This window comes from Pomacea canaliculata, linkage group LG8, assembly GCF_003073045.1.
Source record: "Pomacea canaliculata isolate SZHN2017 linkage group LG8, ASM307304v1, whole genome shotgun sequence".
NCBI classification, from domain to species: Eukaryota; Metazoa; Mollusca; class Gastropoda; order Architaenioglossa; family Ampullariidae; genus Pomacea; species Pomacea canaliculata.
The window spans coordinates 14,645,472-14,668,863 of record NC_037597.1 but is presented as its reverse complement, the minus strand read 5'-3'; the positions used below and the strand labels follow the sequence as shown (position 1 = coordinate 14,668,863).

The 23,392-nt window shown below is 39.3% G+C and overlaps 1 protein-coding gene across 5 annotated transcripts in view; it reads left to right on the top strand.

The window, feature by feature from the left end:
• Window positions 1–193: 193 nt before the first annotated feature.
• The window catches only part of LOC112569787 (lysosomal-trafficking regulator-like), a 34,874-nt gene continuing 11,675 nt past the window's right edge, over window positions 194–23,392 (top strand). For 2 of the 5 annotated variants that reach the window (XM_025247697.1, XM_025247693.1), the window contains exons 1-33: window positions 206–402; window positions 2,119–2,209; window positions 2,718–2,797; window positions 3,359–3,524; window positions 3,966–4,071; window positions 5,990–8,688; window positions 8,938–9,105; window positions 9,246–9,393; window positions 10,180–10,382; window positions 10,723–10,786; window positions 11,377–11,489; window positions 11,734–11,863; window positions 11,981–12,157; window positions 12,296–12,443; window positions 12,924–13,056; window positions 13,638–13,815; window positions 14,249–14,445; window positions 14,679–14,933; window positions 15,143–15,343; window positions 15,650–15,931; window positions 16,241–16,439; window positions 16,907–17,005; window positions 17,300–17,830; window positions 18,295–18,437; window positions 18,711–18,877; window positions 19,238–19,367; window positions 19,791–19,891; window positions 20,146–20,235; window positions 20,721–20,806; window positions 21,087–21,242; window positions 21,531–21,944; window positions 22,193–22,326; window positions 23,056–23,127. In XM_025247697.1, coding sequence (XP_025103482.1) covers window positions 2,132–2,209; window positions 2,718–2,797; window positions 3,359–3,524; window positions 3,966–4,071; window positions 5,990–8,688; window positions 8,938–9,105; window positions 9,246–9,393; window positions 10,180–10,382; window positions 10,723–10,786; window positions 11,377–11,489; window positions 11,734–11,863; window positions 11,981–12,157; window positions 12,296–12,443; window positions 12,924–13,056; window positions 13,638–13,815; window positions 14,249–14,445; window positions 14,679–14,933; window positions 15,143–15,343; window positions 15,650–15,931; window positions 16,241–16,439; window positions 16,907–17,005; window positions 17,300–17,830; window positions 18,295–18,437; window positions 18,711–18,877; window positions 19,238–19,367; window positions 19,791–19,891; window positions 20,146–20,235; window positions 20,721–20,806; window positions 21,087–21,242; window positions 21,531–21,944; window positions 22,193–22,326; window positions 23,056–23,127 — 7,848 coding nt within the window. In that variant the 5' untranslated portion in view covers window positions 206–402; window positions 2,119–2,131. Of the gene's footprint in view, window positions 403–2,118; window positions 2,210–2,717; window positions 2,798–3,358; window positions 3,525–3,965; window positions 4,072–5,989; window positions 8,689–8,937; window positions 9,106–9,245; window positions 9,394–10,179; window positions 10,383–10,722; window positions 10,787–11,376; window positions 11,490–11,733; window positions 11,864–11,980; window positions 12,158–12,295; window positions 12,444–12,923; window positions 13,057–13,637; window positions 13,816–14,248; window positions 14,446–14,678; window positions 14,934–15,142; window positions 15,344–15,649; window positions 15,932–16,240; window positions 16,440–16,906; window positions 17,006–17,299; window positions 17,831–18,294; window positions 18,438–18,710; window positions 18,878–19,237; window positions 19,368–19,790; window positions 19,892–20,145; window positions 20,236–20,720; window positions 20,807–21,086; window positions 21,243–21,530; window positions 21,945–22,192; window positions 22,327–23,055; window positions 23,128–23,392 lie in introns of all 5 variants that reach the window. The other 3 variants (XM_025247695.1, XM_025247694.1, XM_025247696.1) reach the window with 3 other exon arrangements.

Genomic DNA, 23,392 nt, shown 5'->3' with positions numbered 1-23,392 from the left:
AATATAGTGACGTTTACGTGCTTATCGTGCTTGTTTTGACAATGTTATTATCTATAATACCTTAAAAATTATTTATATTGGTGCGCATTTACTGCTTTCTCATCGAGGTTCTACGACTTTCGATTTTTATGACTTAAACGTCAAATGAATGTACCGTTAATTGCCATGGCTTTATCTTTTTAACCTTGCGTCAGCGTTAGCCGAGACTTCAGACAGTAAGGGGTTAAATCACGTGCCCCCGTGAAGTCTGCAACTTGGATTTAATCTTAGGAATAAACGTTCACTTGGTGTCGATAGGGACAACTGTGAGTTACGTGTGCTTTACTGAGAAGAAACATTTCTGTAACAACTGTCATTTAGTCAGCTATCACTGCATGCGTACAGGAAAAGTACGTACTTGTGGTAAATAACATTCGGCTTGTCACTGGATTTTCGTCTGCTTGTTTATGCGTCTATGTGTGTGCATGAACGTATATATACACGTTCATAGTGTGTGTGTGTCAATGTATGCTCAGTTGCGCGCGATATTTTCTCTCTTTCTCACTAAGTGTGTGTGTGTGTGTGTGTGATTCAAATACTGAAAAATGATTGAAAGTTACGGTCAAACATGAATGCACTTCTGCGACATTGACCACTGCTGGTTACGCAACCAATTATCTGTATTTTTACCTGTACATTCCGCTCCGAAGCGCTTCTTTTCGATGAAAGGGATGTTTTACAATATAAAATAAGAAAGGAACTATACAGTTGTCATGTTATGAACTATGCATGTTCTTTTATTGGTTTTATAAATATATTAGTATGTTTTAAACAAAGCTTTGAAGGTCGGTGACATATATATATATGTTTTTAATATACACTGTCATATTTCACCTTATATAACAATTAACCTTGAACATTTTGACGAGTTGTGTTACCGGACTAAACTAAGATGCCGTAAAAGTATAGTTGAGATTTAAATGATTTTTAGCTTTGTGAACGTCTCGATCTTGCACATATTCCTCTGTATGTGCATGTGTTTTGGGGGTGGGGTGGAGGTGGTAGAGAATATCTGTTGAGGGTCCATATGTATGCGGGGCAGAATAAGATAAGAGTTTTAAGACTTTACATGTATGCTTTAAACATGCGATTTACTGTATTTCTGTGGCAAAAGAAATACTGAAAATAATTATTGCCTGATACTACCCAGTTCTTGATATAAAATCCAGTAATATAGGTCTGTTGCATGCACAAAAAACAAAGAGTGGGGGGCACAGTACGTGTTAATCTGCTGGAAGGATTTGTGAAGACTCTTTCCACACCTGTCAGTTAATGTAATTTAAGGTGTACCCAAATGACAAAAATTTGAAAAAAACTGGGTTTAACTTATTATTACATGCTAAAAATATTCAACACTTCAGCAAATAACTCTGTTTTGTCTAAAGGAAGTAAGCCTTTCATCATCACAATTGTCACCTATATTTTTAGAATTCAGAATCTCAATTTTTCTTCTGATGTCACAGAAATATGCTCAGTATGTATAGCAGTAATGCTTAGCGTGATCTTGAAGCTCTTATATGGTTTTCAGTTTAGAAGGCGAATTCAGGTACTTTATGTGTTTATTACGTAAAAGCTAATAGAAATCACAACATTTTTCTGACAAATCACACTGACAGCATATTCTCAGGAGCAAAATCTATTTCAAGATTAGTTACATGTTTTGCTCAGGTTATTCAGGCTTTTCTTTATTTCAAATATCCATTTTTATATCTGTTATCTGGATTTGAAATTTTTACATTGTGATAAATATCTATTTTCTGTAAGGTCAGATATGCTTTGTGAGTTGCATATTCCATGTTTCTTTCTTATTACTAGTTGTTCTCTTTTTACAATGTTGTCTTTTCAAAACGGATTTTTAATAGATATTTAATAAAAGCATGAATAATGTTTTAGGATTGTTTACTTCGAAGAAATATATTTCCACAAAAAGTAATATGTGCAGTTTTATTAACAGATATATGTACAACAAGTCAAACAGATATCCCTTAGCATATGAATAAATCGAATTGCAAGATGAATGCTTGCACAGCTGCATTTGGAATGTGTTTAAGTATTTCAATGTAGTTTAATCTGTTACAGGAGTTTTATAACGATGTTGTCAGAGATCTGGGAAACCTATGCTCACCTGCTGAAGAGAGTCCCTGGCAGAGATGCTATTAGCAATGCTCAGGTAAGTGTCCTGACTTCTAATTGTTTGTATGTGCATGCATGCACACATGTGCACTTATAATACCAAAGCTTGTATTATTGCTTGAGGTTTGTAGTGGAGAAAGTTTGCATGATAGCAAATTTTCAGTTTGAAGTTCTAATGTTCCGTGGGATTAAAAATGTTTCAGCCTTTACTTTTTTCCAGCATTTGTTTTTAAGAAAGTTAAAGGTTTCCTCCTAACTTTTTTAGGTCAGTGTAGGGAGAGGTGATAGAGACACACTCAAGGAAAGCATTTTGTGAGCGTACATCTTTCCCTAGTTACCTTACTTGCCTCTACTCTTTATGCAGTCACTGAAAAGTACCCATACCTGAGAGCTGGGTTCACTGTGGTTGTGAAACTAGTGTGCATTCCAGTTCAGTCAACAGTACCTTAACCACTCATCCATCCACCTCCCCTGCCAGTACTTGTTTACATCTTAAATATCGCATTATCAAAAAATCCTTATTCTGGTATTTTTTTACTTTCCAGAGGAAGCAAGAATTACTCGACAGATTTCTTTGTTTGTTTGTCCAGCAAACTCAGATTAGACAGGAATGTCTTGTTTCCAGGTTCGTATTGTCCCTTTTTTTTTTTTTATATATAACGTTCCCATAGATGTGTACTGAATCATTTAATGAAATCACACAAAATCATTAATTTTGCGCATATATGTTTTTAAAGGAAAAATCAAGAGCCATATGTCATTCGTTTCTATTTGTTTCGCATATGCTTGATTATGTATGCATGCCCAGGGATACCTTTAGGCAGACTTCATAATGATTTCACCTACAAATTTAGACAGGACATTTTCCTCTTTACCTATCAGTGCAAGCAATACCTAATTCAGTACTCAAAATAATTCAGTCAAGGCATATTTTAATTAATATGCTTAAAAAAAAAGAACATGGTTTATGCCATGAGAAGCAATAGTATATTCTGCTTAGCTTAAATTTATTTAAAGTAAATCAGTTGGCTGTGATGTACATATTTTAGCAAAATATTTTAAAATATAAAATGTGTAAAGGTAATACAAGATGTGTCAGAGGCAATTTCTTTTTTTTTTACACTCAACTGAATGGTAATGTTTTTATTACAAGTATGGTGTCTTAACAAGCAAAGTCATATTTCAGTGAAATGAGAAATGTGGCAAATGAACTGTCACAAGAGTTTATGCGAAACATCATGGATTTACCAAGCAGTGAATCAGAAGATGAAAATCCCCTTGATCTGGAGAGATACCTGCTTGATGGTCGAGGCTGGATGCTTCTTTATGCTATTCATATAATTGGGGTCAAGGTTGGTCAACTTTTTGTACAATTGAGCAGCAGGGTGGTTGTGTGAAAATGTGTGTGCTGGTATGCACATGTATAATAATGATAATAATGAAAGAAAACAACCTTGTGTGTACATGTAGGCATGTGTGCTTTTGGATATGTGTGCTTTTTTAATGAACAAAAGGGTTTGGGTTGTGGTGGTAGGAGTGTTGTTTAGTGAGTGTATATCATCTCATTACACATTCTTAAATATTCTGAAATACAAAGAATGCATAATTATTACTGTTATTCTGAGAATACTATAAATATGCTTCTGTTTTCATTTTACTTTTGTTTCAGAAATATGTAGATTTAAACTTACTCATATATGGAAGAGTTGAACATTATTATTTTTTGGTGCTCGTTTTTAATTATTCATCTTCAGAGGGTAAGAATATTAAATGAATTTTTATGGCTTCTCCAGAGAGTATACAACAGACAAGACCTTTGCAACATCCTGCAAAACCTTCTTTTATCCTGCCTTAAGCTGTGTCCAAGGCCCGAGTCAGATCATTTGTCAGATCTTTTTGGTAAATTCTTTTCTCTATTTTAAGGAGACATTTTTTATACGAACATAAGAAGGCTAGTTAGAAGTTCTATTCTCCAAATAACAAATATATTTCACTGTGGTAAAAGAATCATTAGCCAGCCTGCCTGTATTGCTCAGTTAATAAACATTAATCAAGATTAGTGATAAATGATTATTTACTGAGTAACTGTTTCACTGCTTTTGTCCTATGCAAAAATAACAACCAGCGTGGCTTTTAAATTCAATCAGATTCACAAATGATATAGAAAAGAGATGAAAAGAGATAGTTGCAGATATCTATTTTAAAGGCCTTGTGCAGAATTGTACAAGTATATGCTTGTCCAGAACAGTAAAGATCTGTGATATTGCTGCCATCATTACATAGATACAACTGTTATAAATGGGCATGTGAAATACTAATTGTGTAAGAGAAAACTCCCCAAGAGAGTGAAGTGATACTAAGTCTTGAACATTTGGCTGTCAATTCATCTGACCAATTGACTGTTTGACCATATGAGCATTTATCTTGCCACCTGACCCACTGGTCGTTTGTCTGACCAATCATGGCTGTTGAGTCTGTCTGTGAGCCATGTCATAACATGTCTCTTCTGTCATGTTTAGCTGTGGAACTCTTAGTCTGATAATGATACCTTGCATGCTAAATCTACCCCTCTAACATGCAGGTATCAACATCTCACAGAGTAACAATATTAGCAATCATATCTGATCTGGGAACATTTTTTTCTTTGTGAATGAAGTATGTATGATTAACAGGATTCTTTATTTAAAATGACAGGAATGTGTTTAGGGGCTGACTATTGAAGACAAACGTTGCCAAGTCCATAACAGGGCACTTAAAATGACACTGATAGTTTACATTAACTTCATTTTCTCACTTGGTGGTTGAATATTCTTATCACACATGTGAGTACAATCTAAGTTCTCATTAGCCTTGATAAAATGCTGTATCAGGCATGCTAAAACTTGACATGAAGTTGTCACAAGTGTGCCTTCTTGTTAATCTGATGATTATTTTATAAGGACAAGTGACATTTAAAACCTTTTGACCTTTGGTGGCTGCATGATAACCTTATTTTTTGATAGGTAATGATTTAAGTTTCATTCATACTTATTTGAGCAGGTTTTTTACAATTGTGTAATGGATAAAAATAGGTACAATTGAAAATTATTCTGATTGAAAGTAAAATGATTCTTGCAAGCAGCCCTTGATATGTCATGAGCTTTTTGCTTCTGTTAGGGTGGGTGAGTGGGTGGGGTGTGAGAGTGTGTGTGCAAGTGTGTCTGCACATGAGAGCCTACTCAGTCTACACAGCAGCCAGATTATTACTTTTCTGAACAATTTTTCTCAAATGGAAATGCTGCACCTTTTCACTCTTCAGAAATTGTTTATAAACATCCCTATTTTGTCATGCAGTCAGGCTGAGCAACGAAGACTCTTATTTGATCATGTACATGTATGCTGGTAGAATTGTACTTACATAGAAACCACAGATCGACAGTGCCTTATTGATCCTCAATAGGATCTTATCTGGAGATGACAGATGTTGAGGCATTGGAGGAAGTTCATGTGTATGTGTGAGAGGGTATAGATGTGTGTGCATGTTAAATGTCTTTATAATGGTGTGTATGTTTACATATATAATTTTATGTTCACATGTATAATTTATTTTGTGAGCAAAAGAAAAAAATTCTGTTCTGGGTTATGCTTGGTACAGACAATAAAGATTGAATGAAATAGTATTTATCAGGACCAAATTTGAGTGAATTTATTTAGTATTTGCACATATTGATTAAGGATGTAAACAATAAGATCTCTCGAAGTGCATTTCATCATCTGAACGGTGTTTTAAATTACTGTATCCATGTAAATGCTTTAATTTTTTTCTTCTTTTCAACAGAAGACAGTGGTGAGGCACCTGTGAACAAATGCTTTGAGGCAGCTGAATATGTTCCAAAACACAAAGTGTTGGGAATCCAAAAAAACAGCATTCCTAGGATGAAGCCCACGAGAATTCGACAAGGAGAAGGAAAGAAAAAACACTACACAAAAACTTTGTACAGCCATGAGAAAGCAACAGGAGGAAGCGCTTCTGAGGGAGACGACAGCGATGACAGGAAGTCAAGGCATCGACGATTCCGGAAATCCATGAGAACACAGATGTGGACATCTTCTGTAAAAGAAGAAGTTTCAGATTCAGACGAGGACTTTGTGAACATGTTCCAACACCTTCCTACAAGAATAGGGACATTGTCTTCCAGCAGCATGTTTCGACTGATACTTCTGCTCCTGGAGGACCTAGGAACTCAAGACGTTCGCACAGGCACTCCTGGAAAAATCTTGTCTCTTACAATATTGCCTGTGCTGATTGATGTTCTGAAAAGTTTCTCCGAGGACACAAGGGCTCAGATGAACACTGAACAGAAGCAGGCAGCAGACCATGAGGTCATTTCGTTGCCATGGCAGCGAGAAACCTGTCTTCTTGTGTTGCAACACTTGTTACGACTGATTCTGACCCTGAGTGCAATTGTTGCCACACAGCAGACAAGTATTCGTATACTTTTGTCCCAGAATGTTTTTCCTGCGATTCTCAGGTCTCTCACCTACTGCCATGTTATAAGAGGAGATAAAAGCACAGAACTGTCCTCCCGTGAGCTCAGTATTGTTGAGGATGGTATAAATGGCTGCCTTGCTTTGTTCAAAAGAATTTATGCTTATCTCCCTTTCAATCCTTCTTTCATTCGAGATGCTAATGCACTTATGGAATTGTTTAGAATACACAATGGAGAGGAGTATTTCATGTTTTTGTTTTCTGAAAGGGATAAATCATTGTTAGTAAACAAAAGTACAAAGAAGGATATGCATGCTGGACCTATCCGGTGGCTGAGTGATCTTATTCACGGCTTGAAAGTTGTGAAAGTGAACTACATTCATGCTATCAAGTGTCTCAAGCGCAGACACAGGAACTGTGATTATAGCTTCTTCTTTCATCATCACCATGATATTTTTGGTGCCCCTTTTGAGACGTGGCAGGCTTTGACAGATACAAGCCAGGGAGAGGAGCCATCCAGACCATCTTTTCCTTCTCTCTGTCAAATGGCGAAGTGGTCTCACCTGCTTTTGGAGTGTCTGAAAAGGGCCAAGTCAAAGACCAGCATCATCCAGATCTTGTGCACACTGCAAGAAGAAGGGACATGCTGTTGCTTGCAGCCATCATCCATCATCAGTTTGTTTGTCTCACTCATCCCATCGTTCACACCAGCTGTACGGAACTTTGCTCTTGAGACACAAAACCTAGTGCTGCTGGAACAGTTTCATGGGTGCATTGAGACAAATTTTTTTCCTAGAAAGGAGAATCTTATGTGTCCTCATTGTTGTATGGATAGAGATTTGTTGGATGGCATCCCAGTGGGAATAGACAGTGGAGTGTCCAGTGGGGATCTGGCAGAAGTTCACAAACAGAAGTCTCTTTTGAGGTGGCGGTCACTTAGACTTCTCCGTCAGCACATTTTGTCTGGTACTGAGAGTGTGGCTCTTTCTGTTGCTAAAAGTCTAATAACGCTAGCTATTCGAGGTAACAGTGATATCAAAGAGGAGCTTTTCTTTGGAATCTACCTTCATGTGCTCAACATGGAAGTAGGAAACAATCCTGTAGACTGTTTGTCATTGGATAAAGATGACATTTTGACCCCTACATCTACAGACATATCATCTGGAGAGGAAGTGCCATTTGCTGTGACAGTTCCTAGCTCTATCATGTTATATTGTGTGTCATCTCTGCCATATGTTCTTCAAGTTGACAAAGTCATGAACCTCTTTCTAAACAAGGGTGGCCTTACATGTCTCACTCGTCTTCTGGACAATGACCAGCTACGTGGCCCTATTATGGGGGTGTTTGAAGCACTGATCATGCTTGATGAACACACGGTCATTACAAAGTCTGACCCAAAAGGCCCAGCTAGCCCAGCTCACCATTTGGACTACAATGGAGGGACAGTCATTCAAACATTCATCGACACGCTTGCCAAGAAAACCTGTGTCATAACTGCTGCCCTGCAGCAACTTCAGATTCAGTCCCTGCAGTCTATGCCAGCGGAAACAGACACCATGGAAGAAGGTTCAGACGTAGAGGATACAGTACTGCAACAGGAAGAGACAAACCACCTTGTTCACGAGCAGGAAACTGTGACAGACCTGCCTATGTTGGCTCACTCTGGTGATGTGGAGACCCAGCAAGCAGATGCTGTGGACCGCACCCACAGACTCATTCTTGCCACCTTGCCACTGCTGCAGGACATGTGGCGGACATGTGCCAAGCTTTGCATGAACAGCCAGACTTTTCGTACCTGCTACCAGAACTCGCCTTGTCTGTACATTGTGCAAGAGACCCTGGTGCTTGCGCTGACCATCATGTCCGACATGGGAGTTAGGCCCTGTAACCTCCAGAGGATCAGTGCCACTGCGGTAGCATCTTCTTGTGAGGGAGTGGACAGTGGCAGGAACCTGCGCTCGTTTATATGTCACCTGTCCAAGCTGGGGTTCATTGAGGCCGTAATGATAGTTTGCTTTTCCTGTGGGACTATAAATCCTTTACAAAAGGTATGGTGCAGGCATGTGTGTTTGAGTGTATGCACATGCATGTGTACGTATTTGCCGATGTGCACAGGAGTTTGTGAGTGAAGAAAGTGGGGGGTGGGGAAAGAGTTTGAAGGAGTGCATACAAAACTGTACCTTTATTATTATGTTTTAAATTATATTATGCTAATCTGTGTGTTTATGAGTTTTGTGAGAGATTTTATTTTTTTTAACATTTCAAAATAATCATATTTTTGCCTTGTTTTGCTGTAGCAAGGGGAGGAGGAGGAGATGTGGCTGAGAATGAAGCACATGCTGCTTCAGTGTGTAAACCTGGAGCCTGGCAAATTGCGGGCTGTCTTCGACATGCTGCTGAATGCTGCTCAACCTCAGCTGCCATCTATACTGGAGTATTCTTATGCACAGATCACCTCATTTCTGGTATTTAATGCAATCTTTTATAACTTGTTGGGGGGGGATGTAGGTGTAAGCGAACATGGGGGTTACAGCTCGTAGATGTGTGTGAGAGAAAGTAAGTGAAACGGGATAGTGCAAGATGATGACACTTTTAAACTCTTCAGAATCAAAAGGATATGGAAGAGCTTGAGGATGAGGATGAGTTGCGGAAGTTGATGAGCCATGCCACTGATGAGGAGTTAGACACTTTACACACAGGCCAGGGGTATGATGCTGATACAGAGAGCGACCAGGGTGCAGGCTGGCAGACTGGTGAGTACATGCTCTGATCTGGTGAGGTGGGGGTGGAAGCAGGGACAGAAACGTCAGTGGAACAAAGCAGAAAAGTAGTAGTCAGCAGAGCTAGGTTTTCTACTTCCTCTCTTCCTATTGTGCATATGCATACCTGTGCAGACTAAATATGCTAAGGAGGCTGATTATTTGGATCATGTATGAATCAGTTCAGTTTGAAATAATTTTAAGGTCATACCACGACTACAGGCTTTTCAAGTGCAGTAGAATGAGGAGTAAAAGCTATCATTGTCATTTAAAGAAAACATTCACCTGTGGTGTTTCTTGCATGACTGCCCTGCCCTCTGAAACCACACCAAGGAGTGGTGTGGGTTACAGAAATTTTGTCATTTGGGGTTCTAAATCATTCAGTGGAATTACAGGGTAAGTCAAAATATGTTAACACTAATACAGACTGGGGTATCATCTATTCCCCACGAATTGTGTGTCTGGGGCTTAAATGGTACTGTTGCTCGCTGGTTTTTGTGTGTTAAACGCAATGGAGAACAGATTGAGACTGCTCTGTAAATCATCTCTCATCTTGTATGTTTAGAGAATAAATGGTTTCTGTCATTTAAGTTTTAACATTATTTTGACTAACCCTGGATTTATTTTGTCTTGATCTCACTTGCTGAACATATTATTTATGGTTGTGGTGTATTAAAAGAATTTCATCATTTTGTTTTCTGGTAACTGACCAAGGGGCTTATGCACTGTGCCACCCAGCTTAGTCCAACCTTACACAGAGTAAACTCTTGGTTTGAGCAGGTCTGGAGAGTACAGTCACCGGCACAGGAAACTCAAGAGAGGCAGAGAGACGCTGCTTTCCTGCTGTGTTGCGGCTGTTTGTGGAGCTGCTGGTGGAGAGTCAAAACACATCAACAGGCCAGTCAGTTCTGGTGCCGGTCATGCTACGTTTGCTGCAGATGTTGCGAAGCTGCCATGATACTGTCACTGCTGCATGCAAACAAGTAATAAAGATGGTGCTTCTTGTGTATCTTCCACTTCATAATTTGTAGCTTACACAGGTTTCATTAAGCACGTTCCAATAATATGCTTGAGCTTCGATTATTATCAGGATATGGAGCATCTGGAAAGAGTGGTTGAAGCAGAAGAGTGTCATCTGTTGGATGAGGCTGATAATAGTTAAATTTAGTATGCTGTTAGATTCTGAAACTGTCATCTCCAGAAGTGTTTTCAGTATCATTGTATTAAAAAAAAATATTTTGATGAGATCCTGTCATTCGTTATTGTGCTTTAATAAATTTGAGTGGGTCTTTAACTTAATATCTTTTCATTCACTCTTTTGAGGGACTGATGGGTTTAATATTGGAAGGCTTCAAAGATGTCTTGCTGCAATCATCTGGGCAACATCGTAAGTCTTCTTGATTGACAGAGAAGAAAATAGAATTCATAAATAAAAACAAAGACTAAAAAAAGATAAGATGGGTTTTTTTATCCTTTAAATAATAACAACAGACTTCATTTGTTGAGGTTTTACAATCAGGACATCGTCTTGCTCAGTGCCTATGTCTTACATTTCAAGTGCACACACACACAACCAGGACAACTTAGTTCCAGGGCTCTATGCACAGAATCCTGTAGAAAATATCAGCACAGCATGGGGATAGAAACTGTTTTGCAACCATTGGTTCTACACCTTGTGTTGGAACTGATTATTGGGAAGTAGAAGCTGGAAGAGCTCATTGGCCGTGTAACTGCTATCATTCTCTCAATGGGTCTGGATAGTTTATTGCCTCATTCTGAACACTTTTGCATTAATGTAGAATGACCAAAGATGACTGTGGTTGTGCTGTGTGATAAATTATTAATTCTAAGTCCTTTGGTGAAAGAGCAGTGTGCAAACACAAAGCTTGTAGGTATAGGTACCCATATATTTAAAAAAGAAACGCTTTAAGAATGTTTTGTAAAATGTGATTTTCACTTTTTTGTGAAATTTTCCAGAATCTGTGGTGCGGGAAATAGCATGGACTTTGATTCAGGTCATTGGGCAGGTGGAGATTGCCTCATCTGAACTTCAACTGTTTCTTAAACTTTTCCTGAAAACTAAAAATATGGTAAGATAATGTACAAGACTCCTGAATATCAGCATTTCTTTGAGGCAGACTTTTCATTTATGTTTGATATTTCTTATTTGTATACCTTCTTCAAGGTTGTTCTTCTGGAATAAAGCTGCGAGTGATTTAAGACGTCACAGACTTCACTGTAGAATACTTGAATTTATTCATCGGTAGATATTTTAGTACAGGTAATATTATATAGTTTATACAGTGAAAACAGCTATTTTATGTGTTTTAACAGAGCTCCCTGCTGTCTTCACTCACACACATTGTGGAGAACAGCCGACCTGCGCCTCCTGCATGCCTCGTCTTCCCAACAAAAGCCAAAGAGGCTGCTTCTTTCTTTAAATGGAAGGCACCTCCACATGTGGGCAAGTAACAGTTTAGTATATCATTGTAACAGTACATTCTTCATGATGAAAGTTACCACTGAGAAGATTGACACTGCAATCATTTCTCTGAAATAGTTTTTAATTTTGGTTCTGCAGATGAAGATTCAGCACCAGATCCACCGTTGACAGGATCATTGGTTGCTGCAGCCCATTGTGAGGTGAAAGGCCTTCAGTGGCCACCTTTTGAGAAGGGATTTGCTGTGTCCTTTTGGGTCAGTTTGGGTCAGCTATGCGGCATGCAGTCTGCAGATATATCGCTCTCCAGCTTTTCAGGTCTGCAGGATTGTAAAGTTTGCTATTTCATTGTTGAATTTGATGACAGCATACCTAACATTGTGAGAAGATACAGTAATATTGGTGGGGGATGGGGAAGGGTTGCACATAACTTTTCAAACGGACCTTTTGTTGTAGAGAGTCAGAGGAGTGATGTCAAGGATGAGAGAGAGCTGGTTCTGCAAATGCCTTCTCTAGAGGAGTGCCTCCATCTTATTTCCCTGGGGACAGACAGCAAGTGCCTTGAGGTTTGGCTGCATGTCAAGTCTGCTGCCCTTGTTTGCAGGTAATAGACACTCCAGTGTACATGGATAAATTTTGGTAAATTTTATTGAACAGTTAATGGAAGCAATGACTTTATAAACTCTGTGGGTTTTTTTTTTTTTTACATGCTTGCTTGAGCATCGCCTTGGAAATATAAATGAATAATATAATGAATCCTGAAAAAAATATAGTTTTGCATTTACACCGGCATTTTAATACCTAACTCTCCAATTTTTCTTTGTATTGTACCAGGTGACATGACTAATGGAATTATCCCAACTAGCTGGAGAAGTGAACTCCTTGGCTGGTAGGGGCAGTTAGGTGGTTGCGGGGGGAAAAGTTGGTTGATTTTGTGTTCTTCCTGTTCTTTGGTCTGGTCTGACCAATCAGGAGAGAACAGCTGGAATTGAGGCAGCTAGTTGGGCTAACTTTATATAGTCACGCCATCTGGTAAGTAAGAAGAAGAAAGGAATTTTACCATCAAAAATGGTATTTTTGTCAGGTTGACTTCAGGCACAGTGGGAAACATTGTGCTGAAAGAGATGGCATTAGGGACTGGCTTTGAGCCTCTGTCCTGGCATCATGTGGTTCTGGCTTATAGAGATGAGCTGGATGGCAGCACATCTCTAGGCAAGGTGAGGATGAGCAAAAGATTAGAAGATGATAAAGCAGGAAAATTAGGAAACAAATTTATGAAGACACTTTCAAGGAGGTATATTGAGGAGGGGTATTTCAAAGAGGTATATGGGGGTGGGGTATTTCAAGGTTGTATATGATGTAGTTCAAGGAGGGGGATGGGGGTATTTCAAGCAGGTTGGTTGATGTATGCAAGCATGTGTGATAAAGACATGAAGGCAGGCTTCACAACTTCACGAGCAAAAGAGTTCACTTTCAAAAGTGTGTACTATCTGTGTTATCTTTGATTTCCTGTGATATCTTTCTCCAGCTATTTTTAAAAAAAAGTGAAGATCATTCTTTAACCTTGTTTAGGTCATTGAGGATGAGGTGTTAGAGATCGCTTTTTTCTTAGGCCATTTTTTTTGTGAGGGTGGTGCCCATCTCCTCTCCCTTGATACTTTACCTTCCCCAACCATTTATGGCATTATTCCCGACAGCTGGGCAGACTGGGGGGAGATTTGGTGTGCTACGTGTATTAAGCCAGCATGCCTCCAAGCTCAGACACCAGTGCTCTAACTACCTGGCTATCCGCTTCCAGCTGTACATCACAGTGGATGGGGTAATGCAGAAAGAGATATTTTTGGATCATCCAGCCAGTTCTTGGCATGCTCGTGGACCCATTGCGCCACCAGTCCTCTTCTGGGGTCACAGCACCAGTCGCCACATCATTGGCTTCCAGGGACGGTACAGGCTGGGTGCAGTATTGCTGTTTACAGGTGAGTGGCAAGTTGATGGTTTTAGTTTCTTTGGCATTAACCCTAAATATTACTTGTGATCAAAATTGTGTCCAAATCTTATTCTTAGGCTAACCCTGAACATCACTTGGAGTAACCTAGACCCTAGATGTAGTGCTAAGCTTATGTCCAACTCCAGGTTAACTGTTTCTACATAAAATTTAATGCTTCCGTAACACTCAGGGGTTTGATGCCAATGAAGTTTAGTCTAGAACCTTTAGCTTTACTTTACATTTTTTTTCTAATCAAGTGCAATGGGACTTCAAGGAAATAATTGTGAATAATTTCCTTGCTGTTGCTGAGTGCTTTACTCAAAGCAGGTTGTACTGATTTAGGGATCAAAGGACAGTTAACTTTTGTCCAAGTTTTCAGTTATGCCATTCAGTAAATGAAGAAATATGAATGTGTTCTTAAGATTCTACCCTTAGCAAGGAATGGTGGTTTCATCTGTATGCACTGGGTCCCAACACTGTTGGCATTGGACTTTGTGACTGTGGGTCTGCACGGGTCAGCTACACCAGTTTGCTGCAGAAGAACCTGCTTATGGGCTCCAGCCTTAACCAGGATGTTCTCGTTGGTACAATGACTGTGCCAGATATTGAAAATGCCAGGGTGAGAAAACATACCTGTACAAACAATATTTGATATTAGTAGCATGTATAGCTTTAGCTTTCCAAAGCTGTGAAAAAGGAACACAATCAAATGAGGTCATGGAAGGCACAAAAAAAAAGAAACATTGAATCATATAAAATGTAAATGCACAGAAAGTAGCACATTTATCACAACACTAAAACTTTTTTTCACTTGAAGTTTTTTATTTGTTTGTTTTCCATTATCTGTTGCAGATGGCATTAGTCTTGCATTTTGATCCAAACTCCCCAGAATACGTAGGTCATTATGGTCAGGGGGAAGCCAGAGAGAGTGGGTCATTGTTAGGCCTAGTACCAGCATCAGCTGCAGTCGATCCACTCCTCCTCCATCGACCCCACCGGCAGCCTGTGAGTGGAGCTGCCCACCTGAAGGTTCAGAAAATCACAACCCTACCTGGTGCCTTAGAGCAGTTAGGAGGTCTTCAGGCCATGCTGTTTCTCGTTGCAAAAGTGAGCTGAAAGGCTTAAACATGTAGTTTGCATGCAGTTAATGATCGTGCCATTTGTGGGTACATTATATATATTTTTTTTTTTGAAGTAAGAGCTGTGTGCAAAAAAAAAATTGCAATTTGGCACATTGCTGATTTCCGACAACTAAATTTATTGATGTATGACACCACAGCTTGATTGGCAGATAAAGCAATATTTCTGTTTTTAAGGTATTTGAGCAGTGTGACAAGACAGGACAGGACAACAAAATAACTTCACAGCAGATGCAAAGCAAGGCCGTTCATCTTCTGTTGACGTTCATACGGCGTTTCCCACCACTTGCCATGGCTTTCACCAGTATGCAAGGCTATGACATGCTGGGTGTTGTGTTGAAGTCCTCAAGAGCTATTGTTGGATACCCTTTAATCAAAGTACAGTACCACATATTCTTCCTCTTAATTTTGTTTTCAAACAGAATTTTTTTCACAATTCGTGTTAAATCACTAGCTTGCTTATAATCTGTCAGTTCATCATTCTTTATTTTTGACTTCAGTTCATTTTACACCAGCTTGTGCTATCAGGTTTGTAAAGTTTCTTCTAAGCTCTTGTCAAAATGTAATGACAGATTCCTGAATGAGAAATCTTTACATCTAGCCAAAGGAGACTGTGATCAAAACATTGAATAAAATAAGGCTTTGTCTAGATTGTCAAGGAAATATTCTCTTCCTTTGGTTCAGGTACTGTTTGATGCTGCTACCTCTGAACCCTTGTTCCGAGTTGATCTGACATCACTGGTGCTCATCCCACGTACGTCATCGGAAAGCATTATCCGTCATGTGGCAGTCATATCTAAACTGCTGTTATGCTGGAAGATCTGGGAGCAAGGATCTCAGGAAATGATGGAAATGATCCTGGGAGGACTGGTGATTCTGACTCGACGGGACCACCCGCATCGCACCTTCAACGTCAAGCAGCTGCTGGCAGATTCTGTGTTGAGAGTTCTATTTAACATTTACCTGGTAAGTCACGATCCCTTGATATGTCTTGTGATCTCAGAAGGACAGGTGTGTTATAATAATTTGGTAAATTTTGTATGACCATTCCTGTATCAGAATTTTTTCAACTTTTGCTTTTGTTTGTTTTTTGGGTTTTTTCTTTTTTGAGAGAGAATTGGGTGTTAAGTAGGTTTTCACCTTTTTCCATTTGGATTATGTTTATATTTTTATCTTGTTTAGCTTTTCAAATTTTTTTTGTTTTTCTTTATTTACTACTGAAGAATTATTCTTAGATTTTTGTTTAATCTGTTGGATATTTCTTGATATCAATAGGAACGCATCCAGGATGGTCTTCCAGCTTTGTCAGCTACATGTGGCCAGTCCGTGGCAGCGATTGTGGCATCACTTGTTGGCCAGCCTCCAGATATGAGTCTCTTAGCAAGTGTCACAGACTTCCTCCTACAAGTACACCCTGCCTCAAGTGGCTTTATTGACCATTCCCCAAGCGCTTTCTACATCAGTCGCACATGGGGTAAGTGTTGCTATAGACACATTTTGTTATTTCTGAGGCTGAGTCTTTAAACAATTTTAAAACAACAGGTCATACAAAAAAACAGCAATAGTTATATGTACAATCATTTCAGTTGTCTGCTACAACTTGTCTTAATGTCTACATGATTGCCTGCATTAAAATTTGATGAAAAGTTGGTCATCTGCAACAGAATTTCACAGACCTCAAATGGAAGAGTCTTTACCTGTAAGAATATATTGACTGTGCCAAACATATGTTCATTGTGTGTATGTATGTGCATGTGAATACAGTAGCTGAGATACTGGAGGAAGATTCAGTAAATTAGTCCAGAGTTGTTCCAAGGGAAAACAGATGATCAAGGTAACAGTTTGAAAACCCTAAAAGCCAGCCAGACATGCCAACCATAACATTACAAAGAGCCATTTAGAAAGCTTCAATAGCGATCCTTTTTAATCCTTTTGTTTCAGAGTTTGACCATCCAACAGCAACAACAGCTGCAGAATCAATGGTTTCAGATTCTTTCAAACGTGGTGCTGATTCACGACAGCAGTCCCTTTCAGATTTGGGTAAGATCATTAAGTGCAAATGATTCAAGATTTAAAAAAAATCCAGAGTCCTATCATACAGTCTGGAGGATAATATACTAAATTCCAAACTTGTTGGACTGTGAATGTTTAGTATCTTGATAAATACTTTAACTCTTCCTGTGCAGTTTGCATATGTCAGTGCAAACTTTTCATAACTAGAGCTCAGTTGTGGTGTTATGTCTGCATCAAGGGAGTTAAATTTGGCAACAGTACTTGTTATTCCATGATAACTGATTCCAGCAGAACTGTGTTTAATAAATCTTCTATGAACAGGGTCCAATATGGAGAAAGTTCAGTTCCATAGTGGCAGCAAGTTCAGCGTGGGTAATAACTGGGACAGCAATGAAGGTACGGAAGACAGTGACAATGGTTCAGAAGTGAGACAAACAGCACAAGCCCAATCCCCATACCCTCCACTTGAAGCAACTGCAGCCACTCCTTCCACTTTCTGCGTAGGGGAGAGCTCTGATGACAGCACAAGTTCTCCAAGGCACAGTTCCTCTTCAGAAAGCAGTGGAGAAAGAAGTGAGCAAAGTTTAAAAAAGCTAAAAGGAAAATTGGCCAACCAGTACTCTCGGTCTGCACCAGCAGCTAGCAGCTATCACATGAGAGGAGCTATGGGCGATGACAAGCAGCAGATTAAGAAAGCTCTGCATCACAAAGAAACAGATGATTCAGCAGAGGAATATGGCCACTTGACCTCTCATGCTGAACACGATCAGTCACCTGATGATTCATCCAAACCAGTCAACTTTGAGAAGTCTGAAGATGTCAAGATGGATGGACTTGAAACCTTAAAAGTTTGTAAGTGGTAGAACTCCCTTTCTGACAACCTTATTTCGCTTATCTGGGGGTTGAGTGGCTACTTCTTACCTTAGTGCAATATTGCATTCCTGTTCTTCTGTTGTAATACTTTTTCCTGGACATGCAGCTAGATTGTAAGAAGGTAGCATAAGGCCCCATATGTTTTAAATCAGATCTGTTTGTATATGAATATTTTTAGTTGTTTGTATTCCTGTTTGTAGATTTATGCTTTCTTGAAGAGTGCTTTTAGTATCAATTTAGATTACTTTGATTTCATATATTTTTGGTTGTGCACCATTTCACAACATTTATAAAATAACTAGAACTCGAAATTTTGCCATGAAGTAGCTTAAAATCAGGTGTGGCTATAATTGCTGCACAGAATGCTGAATTGATAACTTTAAGTGAGATTACCAGGCAGCTTTGATGTCAAGAGAGCTGATGGCAGAATTCTTGGCCTGCAGATCTCCTGCAGTATTTGCATAAAGTGGTAATGGAGCATCCCCAGCAAGATTTTGATGATGTTTTCTGCCATGTGGTCAGTCCCAAGATTCTTCTTTTCCTTGCTCGCAGCACATCAGAGGCTGTCCGTATAGCAGTTACCCAGGTGAGAATCATGAAGGGAGATATTGCCCAGGTTATTGTAGGGTTAAGTAGTTCTTTCTGGTGTAGCTCATAGTAATTTAAAACAAATGCAGATTTCAAAGCCTGTCTTTCATTTTTCTCTGCTTAGGTTAGGGGGTAAGCGCCATGACATTTGCAGCAAAATCTTATTGCATGTGTCTATGCCAGTATATGGGAAGCTGGTCTGGATAGATGTAAACCAGACATGAACCATTCTGTTGATAGCTGTTAACATTGTTTTAATTGCTGAACCCAGGTGTTAGGAGTTTACCTATGGAGAGCACCTACACGAGTTCTTGAGGACTTTCTCAAGGTGGATGGCTTTTTCCTGCTGGCCAATCAATTGAGTGCATTTCCAGTTTGCCAACAGCAGATGGAAGCAGCAGTCTCCATGATTCTTACCCAGACTTTCACCTTTCAGAAGTGAGAACCATTTTTCCTCTTCCTGCATTTTTTGTTTGTTTGTTTTGTGTAGCCATTGATAACAAAGTCAGTTGGGTTTTTTTTCTTTTTGTTTCACCTATCTACTAACCTGTTACCTTTGCTTGGATGCTACTCCACCAGGGAATGAAGAAAAGGCAAGAATACAAGAATGACTTGAGATTTGAATGATTGCATGTCCACAGACTTGTCTGGATTGTCATGATTAAGCACTGGACAAGGAGGAACAATCACCTAGTGGTGTGTCAGGAGGATGTGATGCCTTGTGTCTCTCACACATTTCTATTGCCATAACTGGTGTTAGCTGCTCCCAGTTGTCATGAGCATGTGTCTTCTGTGCAGCTTCCTGGTGCATGATATAGGACAACTGTCACTGCTGCAGCAGATGGCTCCCATCCTGATGCTCTCCCTGCTCAGCAGGACAGTGGCAGACTTCATGCTTTGCCACAACTCTTTATCCCTGATTGCGCAGGTAGTCTCTGCGTGCATGCATTGTTTATAAATTGTCTTGGCCACCATTAAAAGTGTTGAGGCCACTGGTAGTGTAGTGGTTGAAACACTCATTTCACTGCTGTAAGAAATAAGAGTTCATGGGTTCAGATCTCATTGCAGGAGTCTGAGTATGTGACACCTGTCTGCAAGATTAGCTGTCAGGGGTTTTCTACAGGAACTCCGGCTTCCTCCCCCAACTATTCATTACGATGTGTTCATAGTACAAAATCACCTCTAGGTGGAAGCCCTTCCTGCTGGTCCAACCAACCAATTAACCCAGTTAAAAGTATATATGAACATGATTAAGGATCCCCCTGTTTTATTGTAATTGCAGTTATTTTCTATCTGTGCAGACGGATACAATTTGTGGTATTTACTTATTTAGGGTTTGTTCTTGTTTCAGCTACTTCAAGGGACTCAGGTGATAAGCACAGCATTATTGGATGTCGGGCTTGCAGACGCTCTTTGTAATCTTCTTTATGAAGTACATTGTCACTATAGCAGGTGGGACATTTCGTTGTAGCAAAAATACCTATACTAGGATTAGCATGTTGAAACGTTTTGGCTCAAAAACACATGGTCTTGTCAGACGTGCAGTGGTCCATGTACTTATTTAACTTATTTATATTTAGCTGTCAGGATTGGATAAGTCTTTGCAATGGAGTTTTCAGAGCCACTTAAATCTTTGAAAAAACCATGTCTGTTTTTAGTATTGATAAAATTAAGTGTTATTTTGAAGCAATCATTTTTCATTACAGCAGAACTGATACAAAAAGTATGGAAAGCAAAGATGTGTTGTTGGTGGATATACAGACAATATTTTGCTCAGCTGCTGTGTCTGAATTCAGGTGGGCATGCACTTCAGTAATTTTTGTTTTATTATTTGGTTTTAACATTTCCTATTATATTTCTGTTGATGTGACTTTAAATATCTGTGATCAAGAGGTTCTTTTGTTCATTAATGCTTGTATTCATATGCTTTCAGAGATTTTCAGTAACTTTCATCATTTCATGCTTGACTAGTTTTTTAAAACGCATTTTATACAGATGTATCCACACAGTTGAGCTGTAGCTATAAATACATTTGCATTCGTGGATGTGAACTGTATAGGAAGAGCTTAAAAATGATGAAAAAAGGACAGATAGCTGTAGTGTACGTCTAAAAGGGGAGGCAAAAGGACCAAAGTTTTATAGTATTGAAATTTATGATGCATGAAAGAGTCTGCTAGAAAGCTTAGACCATCTTTTGATGCATATAATATCTCATAAATTACTGAAAAATTATCTGTGGTATAAATATTTGAAAATCCATTAACAAGGATGACATGTGCAGCTGGTCTGGGATAACTCACATACAGCAGATGGACTACATGTTTCAGCTCCTGCAGACTTTGGAGGACAAACAAAAGGCGAGAGGAGGTACATCTGTTGTTGATATGAAGAAATGTTGGGGGCAGAGTGTTGGTTGCATTAGGCATGGAAGAAAACTAGCTATTCAGAATTTATTGGTCACTGAAAAATAGTGCCAGGCATAAACATTGTTTGTGCTTCTTAAACTCTTGGAATGAAAATACCAGTTGATATTTGCCACAGCCATGCAAATATATCAACATTGTTTGACAGGTTGAGAGAGTTTTAAAGCAATCATGCCATTTAAAGGTACTATCTGATCAGACTGACATGCCATTTTTTTTAACAGAGGGTGGTCAAAAGCTGGCAGAGACTGCTCGTGCCTTTCAGTTTGCTATGGTGGTTAAAGTTCTGGAGTACTCTCAGCACTTGAGCCAAGAGTTTAGCAAGACACCTGGAGGTTGGGCCTCGGCTCAGAATATCTCAGCTCTTCAGCTATCTACCTGCAAGTAAAACTTGATCTTACATTAGGTGCAATTTATTACAGCCAAGAGAGAAATGATGCACGTCTTGTCTTTAATTTGGAGATTGCCTTGTTCATTTTAAATTCCCAGTTTCTTAAAATTTCAGCTGTCTTTGTGTGTGTGTCCCTGCATGTGTGCAACCATGCCTGAATGGAGGGTAGAAAAGGGGCAGTTTCTTTTACTAAATTTCCTGGTGTGGCAAAATAACAGTATGTGGTATGCTTGATTATTCAAGGATTGCCATAAAATGATTTTGAAATGGTTTTCAGCATCAGAATCTTCAGCTTCATCGCAAATGAGTTCTCAGGCCCATCAACCAGCAGCGTCAAGTCAGTTGTCTCAGCAGTTGGGCCCTGGAAACCTGTCTGCACCCAGGCAAGGCCAGACTGATAGCCGTTTGCTTCGCAATGTCTACTCCTCTCCTGATATTGTGTCAAACTTGTTTGGGACAGATCAAGAGGATTCATCCAGCGTTAGCTCTTTGCCCACACTTGTGAGAGAGGGACGTAGTGGAAAACCATTGTCTTACTCTCGAAGCCAGTCATCTGTGGAGAAACCAACCTTGCTGCGACGGCTGTTCAAACGCAGAAAGAAATTGGAGTACATACGCATTGGACAGTCAGAACTGCTAGACCGGCTGAAAAAGTTCTTGGTCATGGCAGTTGACCTGGCAGTATTTCAAGGTAGGTCTACGGGAAATGTTGAGAAGTTAGAGAAGTGATAGGTGGTGATAGTGGATGAAAGTCTTGAGTCGGCTGAGCAGCAAAATATTGAGAATGAAAGAAATCCATCGATGAATGTAGACAAAAATGGAACAGAAAGACAGAATTGTTAGAAATGCCATAAGTTAATGTACCCTTCAAAATAGGGGTGATCATAAAGAAAAGTTTGAAGATCCTGGTTTTTTGTTGTCTTTTTTTTTTTCTCATAGACCGTCAAGAGGTCCAGAAGTCCAAGACACAGCACACGCTCAGCTTTCTAGCTGAACCAAAAACATCCAGTCTGGATGATCGTTACCTGAAACACCTGTTTAGCACAGTCTACAACATGCTATCCCTCACCTTGGTCAGTCATGTCTATGAAAGCTGCATTTATTTAATATTTGAGGAGAGGGGGATGAAAGTATGGGCCAGAAATCAAAAGGGGTGAATAGTAAAGAATGGAAACATGGAAGGGGGAAGAAGTGTTTTTATCGATATGAAACCATATTCTTCCGTGTATTGTCCAAATACAAACTGTCACAGTGGTTAAGCACTTGTCACCATCATAGTGAGACGTACCTTTGGTTCAGGTCTCACTCTTCATGTGACACCTGTTTACAGGAGCCAGTTGCTTGACTGTAGCCTTAGTTGCTGGATTGCTGTCAAACACTGAATACCACTTGTCCCAACTTCTGTCCCAGTGCAAAAGTCATGATTAAAGCTAAGCTTACAAGAAAATATATTTGACTTTACCAGATGACATAACAGTATTCATCAGCCATAGAACTGCCTGTGTGAAAGATAAATACAAGATCATAGTTATTTATTAAACTGGTTTTTTATTAAAAGCCTTCATAATTATGAAATTAGGCTTATGGTCATGCTGATTAATATTATTCTGTTCATGTATAAGTTTCTTTGCATCTACGATTCAAATGAGTGAAAATGACTTTATTCTGTCAAAACACTCCATCCCTTTGTCCAAACTGACTTCAGTTTATCAAGGAGTGATGAAGCCCAGTGTGATGTGATGTTCTCATGAAAGTGAAGAAAGCTAGGACTTATTTTGGTGGGTTTTTTTGTTTTTTTCTAGTGCAAGGATTCCTTTCAGAGGAAGTGGAAAGCTACCATCATGTCCAGCATGAAGGATGTTCTTCGTGTTCAGGTAATATTAACAGTCATCATCAGCATAGCATTTAAGCATTGCCAGAAAATGTTTAGCTACATTATTCCATGATAACGAGGTAAATGGCAGCACTCACACGTGAAGGAGTCTGGTACAGCTCAATAATATACAGTGCTGTTCCCTATCTAAAGTCAGCTTACAGGACTTCACAAAACTACTCACATTTGTTACTAGCTTCAAAAGGCACTACTCTCCTTCCTGACAAATACATCTACACACCACAGAGACATGTCCACAGTCTAAA